Source organism: Arvicola amphibius, chromosome 4, assembly GCF_903992535.2.
Source record: "Arvicola amphibius chromosome 4, mArvAmp1.2, whole genome shotgun sequence".
Lineage (NCBI taxonomy): Eukaryota > Metazoa > Chordata > Mammalia > Rodentia > Cricetidae > Arvicola > Arvicola amphibius.
This window is the reverse complement of record NC_052050.1, coordinates 43,839,742-43,851,205: the sequence shown is the minus strand read 5'-3', so window position 1 is coordinate 43,851,205 and position 11,464 is coordinate 43,839,742. Positions and strand designations below refer to the sequence as shown.

The 11,464-nt window shown below is 49.9% G+C and overlaps 1 protein-coding gene across 1 annotated transcript; it reads left to right on the top strand.

The window, feature by feature from the left end:
• The first annotated feature begins 539 nt into the window (after positions 1-539).
• Abhd15 (abhydrolase domain containing 15) lies at positions 540-7,915 on the top strand. The gene is made up of 2 exons (XM_038328159.1): positions 540-1,532; positions 3,898-7,915. Exons 1-2 carry the CDS (start codon positions 679-681, stop codon positions 4,421-4,423), a joined length of 1,380 nt encoding a protein of 459 aa, XP_038184087.1. The 5' UTR covers positions 540-678; the 3' UTR covers positions 4,424-7,915.
• Positions 7,916-11,464: the final 3,549 nt, after the last annotated feature.

The window sequence follows — 11,464 nt, the reverse complement described above, 5'->3', positions numbered from 1 at the left end:
CTCCCTGAAACCCGTGGTCAGGGTCAAACGCTGCGGTCGGCCTCTGGCCAGGTGCAGACACCCCAACCCCCAACCCTGTGGCGTTATCGCGCAATTGCGGGTCCTGGCTAGGGCGATGTATGGCTCTGGCTGCAGATGCAGCAGCGCGTGGAAACAGTGGAGCCAGCGAGGGATCAGCGCTTTACTCTTTTATTGCTGTTTGCTACCCATCAATAGCGGATCCCGAGGACGCAGAGACTGAGGGTCTCCCCTGGCAGCCAGACTTCATAGGGGACCGGAGTGGGAGCAGGCACCTCGTGCTCACTCAGGCCGCCAAGCCTCAGTCTCCCCAATCCTTTACTGACTCGCCTCCTTATTCCCCTCTCTTCTGGTTCGGCCACACGTCCCTGCTCCCCCTTTGTGGCCGGGATCTCTTTCACCCTCTGCTCCAGCTTGTCGCAATCGCTGTACAAAGGGCTGGGGGCGGGAGTGGGGGGCGGACGAGGGGAGCTCGACCCGAACTGGCTGTCTCCGCCCGGCCGCGACCAATCCGGAGCGCACGCGCCCTCCCGCTAGGGAGGACGCTGGGCAGCCACGGGCCTCCGGGCGGAGCCGCGGGCAGAGCCGGGAGCCCGGCGAGAAGGACAGCTTTGCTCCCCACCGCCCAGTGCCGCCCGCCGGAGACTGTCCTGCCAAGCCATGCCTCCGTGGGCGGCCGTCCTTGCGCTGCTGCTGGCGGCGCTCGCTCTGCTCCTCCTGCGCCCCTGGAAGCGCGCCGTCGGATCGCGGACCTCGGTTCGGGACCAGGAGGAGCAGGAGGTGGTGAGCAGAGGCCCCACCGCTCAGTTCAGCGACCGGTGCGAACCGCTCCCCGGGGGCTGCAGCCTTATTTGCAAGCCCTCGGCGCTGGCCCAGTGCCTACTGCGCGCTCTGCGACGCTCGGCGGCGCTGGAACCCACCCCAAGCTCCTGGCTGTCGGGGCCCCACCTGCAGACCTTCTGCCACTTCATCCTGCCCGTCGGGCCAGGTCCTGAGCTAGCCCGTGAGTACCTGCAACTGGCAGATGATGGGTTGGTGGCCCTGGACTGGGTCATAGGACCTTGTGCCAGGGGCCGCCGGGTCACTAATACTGGAGGCCTCCCTCCTGTGCTGCTGGTAATCCCCAATGCGTGGGGACGCCTCACCCGCAATGTGCTGGGGCTCTGCCTACTCGCCCTGGAGCGCGGCTACTACCCGGTCATCTTCCATCGCCGCGGCCACCACGGTTGCCCGCTGGTCAGCCCCCGTCTACAACCTTTCGGGGACCCGTCCGACCTCAAGGAGGCGGTGACTTACATTCGCTTCCGACACCCGGCTGCCCCCCTATTCGCGGTGAGCGAGGGCTCGGGCTCCGCGCTCTTGCTGTCCTACTTGGGGGAGTGCGGCTCCTCCAGCTATGTGACCGGCGCCGCCTGCATCTCGCCGGTGCTACGCTGTCGCGAATGGTTCGAAGCAGGCTTGCCTTGGCCCTATGAGCGTGGGTTCCTGCTGCACCAGAAGATCACTCTCAGCAGGTGGGTACCGGAATAGAAGTCTACAGCTCTGCCTGGTATGGAACCAACCACGGGTAGATTGGGGCAAAGTTCCCACACGATTTCCAAAGCTGTTCAAACCCCATAATGGAGACAGAACTAGGAAAGTGGGTTCCAAAGCCATAGACAGCTTCATGGCCGCAGTCGGCATCCTTCTACCACAGCAAGGCTTCCTGCCAGGGCCCCATCAGTTCATCTCAGTCTCAGGTGTCCTAGCAACCGGTGGTCAGCAGAGGCCTGCACCTGACATTTACCACTTAGTGCATAGCCAGGATAGGTCGGCAAACAGAGCTCTGGAAGCAATTGCAGCTGATTATCTGTCTGAATGTTTACTACTGACTCTGAGCCCGGGAGGTGGCAGGAATGAGAAATGTGGCATTTGGTTTATTAAAATTCTTTAAACTGACAGATGTTTTACATATTTCTAGGTGAGTGTGCAACACTTAGCTGTTTGTCCTTTTTGAGACAAGGTCTCCTATAACTCAGGCTGTATAGCTGAGGTGCTGCTGAACTCCAGAGATTCCAGGCATCAGGCACCACACAGCTACAAAGAAAGTGAAAAAGGAAGAAAAAAGGAAGGGAGGAAGGAAGGAAGGAAGGAAAAACACGAAAGCAAAACACTAAACTTAAATCTCCAAAAGTAGAAACAATTTTAAACACCAGGCAAGACTGTTCCATAGAAACACTTGAATGACATTTCCAGTCTTCCTAAGAGATGGCAAACTGACTTCAGAGCTATGCTGGCGGCAAACAAAACACCCAGGGCACGGGGTAAGGCCTAGCTGGGTTCAAATCTTGACTTTACAGAACATTAGCTAGCCCCTTTAAGGCTCACTTCCCCTTCGGTTAAATGAAGTTAATAATAAACTCCTCTGCAGGTGCTGTGATTATTAAATGAAAACACGAGAATCTGGCAGACGTCAGGTAGAGGCCAGTGTGGTGGCAATTAGGATTTTTTTTTTTTTTGTCACTTTCCTCCTGTTTTGAAAAGGTCAAACACTGGGGCTGAAGGAGAAGCGAGAGGTGCTGCCGTGGCAACTCAGAGGTTTGGTACAGGGCTCGCTCATCCAGCTTAATTACCAGAGTTTCCACTGCCAAATGACCGCACCAGTGTCCTCTGCCCAAGGCCCCAGCCGGAAGTTGGGTGAGGGAAATGAGGAGGAAACCATGCCTTTGGGAGCCACCCTTCCCATGGTAGTCTGGGGTGCAAACTTGGGCACAGCTCTAAGTTCAACTGGCTGAGGCTAAATTAATCTGCGTAAAGGATCAAGCAGAGCTGCCCACCCTGGCTTCCTTGTGACCTGTCCAGACCCTCTCCAGGGAGCTGAGACAGCAAAGTGGTCCCTCTTCCCAGTACAGCATTTGCAGGCCTCTGCTTGGGAAAGCATCTAGTAGATTAGAACTCCGTTGTTTTCTCTGCCACCGAGCACTTGCTAAGGTCACTTACCCCCCCTCCCCATACCTGACCAAGGTTATTACACCAGGCATGCATGATAACACAAAACCACAAAGGCACCAGGCAATAGTGGCCTTTAATCCCAGCACTCAGGAAGCAGAGGCATGAGGATCTCTGTGAAGTCAAGGCCAGCCTAGTCTATAGAGCAAGTTTCAGGACAGCCAGGAGTACACAGAGAAACCCTGTCATGGAGAAAAATAAAAACCAAAACAAAAAAAATCCACAAAGGCAGTGGATGGTCTAAGACAGGGATGGACTGCGGGAGAGGCATCGGCTCTGGTCTGCATGGTCTGAGACAGTGAGTTCTCTCAAGGCGCCTCCGTGGACACAGGGCATGAGTTCCTCGGAAAGAATCAAAAGTTACAGGGAGAGCTAATCTTATAGATTAACAGCTGCGAAGTCAGATGCTACCTCTGGGACAAATGACAGTGCTGGTGGCAGATGTGACAGAGAAGGAATAATCACCCTATGGAGAAGTCAAACATCTGGAGAGATGACTCAGTGGTTAAGCACCCTTGCTCTTACAGAGGACCCTGATTCCATTCCTGGCACCCACATAGCAGCTTGAGCCATCTGTGACTCCAGTTCCAGGGGAGCCACCACCTTTGCACATGGTACACACATATACATGCAGGCAAAACGTTCATACACAAAGTAGATAAGTCTTTTAAAGGGGGAGGAGTGTTGTTTGCTAGCGTATGTGTCATTGCTTGGAACTCAGAGATCCACCAGGCCTCTGCTTCTTGAGTGCTGAGATTAGAGACCCATGCCACCAGCTCTGTTCTTTTCTGTAGCTCCAAAGGCTCTGTGGCCAGATTCTAGCCTAGGGGCTGCCTCCACAGTAACTGCCTGTCATCTGACTTCTCTCTCCCATTCACCTTCTGTGGACAGGTATGCCTCCGCCCTGGAGGACACAGTAGACACCAGCAAGTTGTTCCGGAGCAGCTCCCTGAGAGAGTTTGAGGAAACGCTGTTCTGCCACACCAAGAGTTTCCCCATCAGCTGGGATACCTACTGGGACCTGAATGACCCACTCCGGGACGTGGATGAGGCCGCTGTCCCTGTTCTGTGTATCTGCAGTGCTGATGATCCGGTGTGTGGACCCCCAGAGCACACTCTGCCCGCGGAACTCTTCCAAAGCAACCCTTACTTTTTCCTGCTGCTCAGTGGCCATGGAGGCCACTGTGGCTTCCTGCGCCCTGAGCCCTTGTCAGCATGGAGCCACGAGGTTATCTTGGAGTCCTTTAAGGCCCTGACTGAATTCTTCCGAATGGAAGAGAGGATGAAAGGTCTGAGCAGGCGCAGGACTTCATTTCTGGGGGGCCGGCGTCGTTGGGGAGGCCTGCAGAAGCGAGAGGTCTCCCCTTCTTCCAGTCTGGAGGAGATCTTCAGCTGGAAGCGGTCTTACACCAGGTGAAGCTTGCCTGGGGAAGCCCCTGCACCTTTGAGAAAGATCACAACAAGGGACCCCAGTGGCTGGAAGACTGAGGACTGAGTGGAGCGGGGAGCTCTGCTCCATTCTCCCTTCAAACTGGAGAGAGGGAGAACTTGCAGCGCCCTATCCTGGCTCTTGACAACCAACATTCTTACTCACCCTGCTTGGCCTACTGTCTCCTGTCATCAAAGTCACAAGCCAAGTAACAGCGTGGGCTAAGAGGACTGGGGCAAAAAAAATGCTAACTGTCCTTGTGGTGACTCTAGGGAAGATGAGCTTATAAGAGTCTGTCCCACATAAATAATCAGCTTGGTGACTCTGAGTCTCGAGCTGGAGCCTCTTGGTACAGAAAGGACAGGATGTTTGTGTCTCAGTCCCGCTCCCTCATGTGTTCTGCGGTTGTGGTTCCGCTCCGACTTCTGCACGAGCAGCTGAGGAAGCAGGCTGTCAGAGTTGCCTAGCTCTCCCCAGTCTGGGAAGGCAGCAGAGGCAGGACATGCCGGGCTGAGGTCAGGTTGGTAAATGCTGGCTAGGGTAGAATGTGAGTCTGTCCCTGGACGCCTCTCATGATGGCTGCGAACTAAGCAGGACCTCTAGGCCACGCCCTCCAGCCCAGTCTGAACCGTCTCCCAAGAGTATTTTAGAAATACGAGATGCTGTTGCCCAGGGTCTAAGGGCTCTGCTAATACCATGGCTGTGGTCTAGTCAGGTTAGGCCAGATGCACCCCCTGGTTCTGATTCAGGAGACTGTTCCAGAGAGCTGTAGCCAAATGTGTTCCTCTTGAGATGCAGGCTTCCTCACAGTGACAAAAACAACCCTCAAGCAGGATTTCTAATCATTTTTCTTCTAGTACTACCTTCTCCTTTTCCAGAGACAGGCGAGGTATCTGGGATCAGAGGACAGAAAAATCCCAAGAGCCCGATGAAGGCACTCCAGCTACTTATGAGTGTCTCGCCTTACCAGCCTTGTTCAATTAATTATTCAAAAGGCAGAAAAACTGCTTTCTGGATCCAACTGCTCAGCCACTAAGCAGGCATTTGGTTTGATGAAGGATAATGCTGACGACCAGAGTAAAATAAGTAAGGTACAGCGCACAGATCGACTTACATATCCTGGATTGTATTAAACCTTTAAAAATTATTTTGACAGTTGGACATCTGGAGCCATGTGTTGTTAAGATTCAAAAATCTACCCTGAAATTGTATTTTTTTATTTATTTGTGGTGCTTGGACCTCACTTGCTAGGCAAACACTCTACAACTGAGCTACATAAATCCAGCCGAGAAGTTAGCTTTTAGTTTTATCAATGGAAAATAAGCCACCGGTTTTAGATTTAAATCAGTAAAATGATTTCAAAGAGTATCTTACAGCAAAGGCATTCTGGGACATCCTGGGGCTGTGATTCCAGGTTGGGGTCACCTTGCCCTCCCGCTCTTGTTTTCTGTTTTAGCATTGTTTTGTGTTCTGCCTGGATCAGAACTCACTGTGCAGACCAGGCTTCTCTCACATCCTGAGACCCACCAGAGCGCATTAGAGCCATGCGCCAGCCCACCCCGCCTTTCACGCTTGCTCTTTCAGGTTAAGTAAGAAACTCTGAACTAACCCCAAGCTATAAAACAGGCACCGTTTAGTTTTCTAGGGCACATATCCTGCTGTGAAAGGAGGTGCTCCGTCCCTGTGGTCCCCACTTCTAGCCCGTCCCCCTAGCCCGTCCCCGCAATCCTCTTCTGGCATTCTTTCATCACTTTTGAGCAAAAGAAATAAGAAGGAACTGAAGTGGAAAGAGGAAGTTTTCTGTCGCTGGTGAACCGCAGTCACGGCGGAGGGCTTGCTGAAGGAAGCCTGTGGCATATGGCCACCCACCCCTGCCCCCACTTCTAGGACAGTAGGGGATTTCAGTTAATTAGGGTCCTGCTGTCCCGTATGCCATTGGATCCTCAGAAATAATAGGAAGATGGGAAGCAGCCTGGTGGTAGTTCAACCCTAAGGCTTAAAGCATCCCTAATGGCAAAAATCTGGGCAATTTTTTTAGGCCAGCTGCCACAGGACCCTAGTTCTCCAAGAGAACATTTGTGAGAAAAAATGGCTGGTTTGCCTTTTTTCTTCACCCCCCCCCCCTCTCTGACAAGAAGCTTGCTAGGGATGGGAGTTTTACTTACAGTAAGTTTTTGTCTCCCTTTTGTGGAGCTTGTGGTTAAGCACAGGGCTTTGCACATACCAGGCAGCACTTGACCACGGAGCTCCCAGAGCCCCGGAGCTCCACCCTCTACCCTCATGGTCGAAGCCCTCAGAGGAATGGCAGAACAACTCTTGTTCAGGTTCTTTGGGTCCCAAGCCCCACTGGTTTAACCCTAAAACATTTCCCCTTTGTGCTTCTCATACAGGGTGTTCTCAGGGAGCGATTTATTGTTATTATTGTTGTTGTTGTTGTTTGAGATGGCATCACACAATGTAGCACTGGCTAGCCTGCAACTCACATTATATAGACCAGACTGGCTTCAAACTCAGAGAGATCTGCCTACTTCTGTCTTCTGAGAGCTGGGATTAAACTGTGTAGCACCATGGCTACCTTGCATAATTTTAAAAAAGAAAAATCTGTCCATTACTATTCAAAGACTAGGGGTGAAGGCTGGAGCTGGAGCTCAGCTGGCAGAGCTTACCTCATACCCACAAGGCCCTGGCCTCAGTCCTCAGCAGGGCATGAACCTGTGTGATAGTCCCAGAGCGGACCAGGAGCTTCAGAAGTTCAAGGTCATCCCCGAAGGAGCTTGAGTTCAGCTTGGGCTACTTGAGACCCCATCTCAAAACAACAAAACAGAAAAGCAAACAACACACACGCACTAGGGCAAATCTTTACCAGAAAGTGTGATTTCTGCTGAAGCAGGAAGGGTTTGGGTGACCCTGTTCTTCATCCAGACTGGGGCAGTTTAGGTAAACAGCTAACCATGTGAAACAGCCGTTTTGCCATTCACACGCACACTATTCTGAGAAACTGTGGCTCTTTGAACAACAACAACAAAACAAGAAATAAAATAAAAAAAACAAACCCCAAGAAATACCAGTGAGTCTCCATGTGGGTCCCCGTCATGGTCATGATCCGTGCAGACCTCCTTACTGCCAGCCTTTGGTCCCTTGGTTACTCACAGCATTCTCCAAGGGTAGAGAAAAATGGGGCTGGGGAACCAATGGCTTCAGGGAGACGTTACCCCAGGAGTAGAGGACTGAGCAGAGTGGGTGACTTTTTTTTTTTTTGCATTATAAGTTTTTTTTATTTTTTTTTTTTTAAATTTCTGCCTCCTCCCCATCTCCTATTTACCTCCCCCTCCCCAGAGTGGTGACTTTTGCCTGCAATCCCAGACTTGGGAGTTAGAGACAGGAAGATCAGAAGTTCAAGGTCAGCCTCAGTTACATAACAAGCCTTGCCTATGTCTCAAAAACCAAAAATAAATAAATAAAATGTGAGAAGGAAATGGAGATGCTGTCCTCTGTTTCTACCAGGGAGGCAGAGTAGAAGAAACAGACAATTGCCTCAGAAAGCGATCTCTGATTCCTGTTAAGTTTTTACTGCTGATATCAGGACTATACTAAGGGACTGGGGAAATGGCTCAGGGCTTAAGAGCACTGGCTGTTCTTCCATAAGACCCAGGTTCAATTCCTAGCACCACATGGCAGCTCACAACTGTCTGTAACTCCAGCTTCAAGGAATCCAAGACCCTGTTCACACAGACAGACATACAGACATGTGCATGCAGAACACACATCAATGATCATTTTATAAAAATAAATTATTAAAAAAGTAAGATGGAGAACAATGGAGGAAGACACTTGACATGGACTATTGGCTTCATGTGCAACTGCACACATGTGCACACGCACACACACACACACACACACTGAACTAAGCTGTAACAATTCTCGTGAAGACTTAGTACTTATATATAGGTTTCTAGTAGCTGGAGACAACAGTATGAAAAGCAGAACACCAGAATTCTCTTTTGAGAAGACATCCGTTTTGCGTAAAGACATCCTTCCTAAGCCCCAAATGCTATTTAAAAAGAGGGCTTACACAGGAACTACTGTCTTGGCTTCATGTATAACCTCAAAACCACCTGCATCACAGACACCTCTGTGCTCATCTTCCAGCCAAACCGCAGGACTCTCTCTGTCAGTCAGAAATGCTCAGAATCATCAAGGTGTCTTCCTTTAGATGTTAGCAAGCAGACACACGAGCCACTTGGCTATCTTTACATGTTGACCAGGAGAGATCGGTACAGGCCATGGTCAAGCCACATTGGATGGTATTCAGAAGCTTTTACTAGTTATTACGGTTTGCTTTTCTAAGGTTTTTTTTGAGGAAGGTAGATCCAGTGAGTATATGTGCCCAGAAATGCAATGAAACGCCCTAAAACTAGCAAGGCCCAGGTTTTCAGTGAGCTAGTCATGCTAGACTGGTCTTTCGCATGTAGTGATGGACGGTTGCGTTGCCACTAAGACCTGAGGATGGTTACGTCCATTGAACATCATTTTTTTTTTTTAAGATTATTTATTAATTCTTAATTATCATTTATGTATGTGTCTGGGTGATGTCTGTGACTTGTTGTACAGGTTGCCTGAGGTAAGAGGTAGTGGACCCCTGAAGCAGGGTGGTTATTAAACCCTGATTGTGGGCACTGGGAATGGAACCCGGGACCTTTGCAAGTGGCTTTTGACCTCCAAGCCACCTCTCCTGGCAATGAAAGTCTCTTCTTTTTTGTGTGTGAGCTTGTTTGTTTTGCAAGACAGGGTTTCTCTGTGTAGTCCTGGCTGTCCTGGAACCCACTCTGTAGACCAGGCTGGCCTGGAACTCACAGAGATCCACCTGCCTCTACCTCCCAAGTGCTGGGATCAAAGGTGTGCTGGAGAAATGGCTCAGGGGTAAAGAGCACTGGCTGCTCTTCCAGAGGTCCTGGGTTAAGTTCTCAGCACCTACATGGAAGCTTACAATTGTCTGTAACTCCAGTTTCAAGGGAACCAACACCATGGCAAAACCACAAATGCACATAAAAATTAATTTAAAAGGTGTGCACTACTATGCCCAGTCTTTGTGCTGCTTGCCCTCTAAAGTCTGCTGTGTACTGATCCCAGCTTACCTGCCAAGGGGTTCACAGAGCCTCCTGCATGCACTGGTCATTCCCTCCTGTTCTCTAACCAGAAACAGTTCTTTAGATCAACCACTAGTCCTCTTGCTCTGAGCCAATAATTTCTCAACAGGCTTAAAATTCCTTAAAATTCATCAACAGTAGCTTCATAGACAGATTCCAGTGGGTAATAATATGTGTTAGAGGAATTACATAATAAGTTGGAGCTACAAGGCCTCTAATTGATGTATGACTCAAACAATCCTGGGAAAAGCCAGGTATGGCGGCTTTTTACATACCTGTAATCATAGTATACAGGAGACTGAGATAGGAAGCGTTTCGAGTTTGAGGCTACCCTGCTACAGTAGCAAAACCCCGTTTCAACTGCCCACTTTCTCAAAAATTTATTCAGCGGCCTTAAAGGTATTTTATTAGTTGTCTCATAGGAAAAGATTGAAATCTTGTGTGAGCTTTAGTATGTAAGATAAGACAGGATCAAAGGAGAGAGTGAAAGCTTGTGGAGGCCATTCTTCAACTTGAATTCGTCAGCCAGAACCCAAAACCTCTAAGGAACATGTCCCTGCTTTCGCATCAGACACACTGAGAACACTGCAATTAAGAGGCTTCACAATGCTTTTTAGCCGAAACTTATTTCTCCTAGACTGAGTTCTGAGACGTGACTTTTATCATTTTGTGTGCACGATGTATACACATGTGGGTTTATATGCTAATTTGTACATGGGGAGGCTGGAGGTCTCCAATAGTGTCCTCACATTCATTCACTGCATCTGGAACTCAGTGATTGGCTACACTATTTGGCCAGTAAGCTTCAAGGATCCTTCTGCTTTCATTACCATCTCACCAATTGCTGGGGTTACAGATGCAAAACACCACTGCACCTAGCTTCCATGTGGGGGTACTGAGGACCCAAACTCAGGTCTTCACCCTTGAGCAGCAAGCACTTTACCCATTGAGCCATGTCCTCAGAGCCCCCAGAGATGTAACTTTTAAGATCTGGTTGAGGATAACCGTGAACTTCCTGCCTACTGCCTCTTACCTAGTGCTGGAATTATAGTCATGCACTACCCTACCATGCCTGGTTTATGGGCTGCTTAGACTGGAACTCAAGGACTTCTGCATATGGTGCAGGAACTCTACTGAGTTAATACGGATCCTCAGCCCCACACCCTTTTTTGAGACAGGATCTTTTACTGACCTGTAACTTGTCCAGTAAAACAGACAGACAGGCCAGTGAGCCTCAGGGAACTGTCTGTCTCCACTACCTCCCTAGCAATGGGATTAAGCCTAGCTTGTGTGTGTGTAAAGCACACCCTCCAAAATGGAAGGTAGACTCCACTGAGCAGCAAAGGCATTACAATTTCTTTCTCTCTTCTGGAGACTGAACTCGGGTCCGCTTGATTCAAATTCAAGCAGCTGCCCTTCTCCCCACATTTTCTTTCTTTTCTTTTTTGGTTTTTAAGAGACATGATTTCTCTGACAGTCCTTAGACCAGGCTGGCCTCCTGAGTATGGGGTGAAAGGAGTTTCAGGATCACCAAGTCAACTCTCTCCCACTGCTACAGTCTCACCCAGCCAGTTCTAGTTATGTCGTAAATAAACTGCTTTCCTCGACAAGCTCCCATCTGAAGCGGTAGTGGGACATGTCCACCTTGGACTTTGTAAAAGATAATGACAAAAACAGAAATTATGGAGTTAGAGTTGGCTCAGTGGCTAAGAACACTGGTTGTTTTTCCAGAGGACTTGGGTTTGATTCCCAGCACCCACAACCATCTGTAACTCTAGTTTCAGGGGACCTGATGCCCTCCTCTGGCCTCTGCAGGCACCAGGTACAGATGTGGTGCTCAGACATACATGCAACCCCTACCCAACCCCCCAAAAAGCTCTCT

Bases quoted from the DNA above. Each gene is read 5' to 3' on its own strand.
- Abhd15 (XM_038328159.1), top strand. From the start codon at position 679: ATGCCTCCGTGGGCGGCCGTCCTTGCGCTGCTGCTGGCGGCGCTCGCT. The intron at 1,533-3,897 runs GTGGGTACCGGA...TTCTGTGGACAG, and splicing joins CAGAAGATCACTCTCAGCAG to GTATGCCTCCGCCCTGGAGG.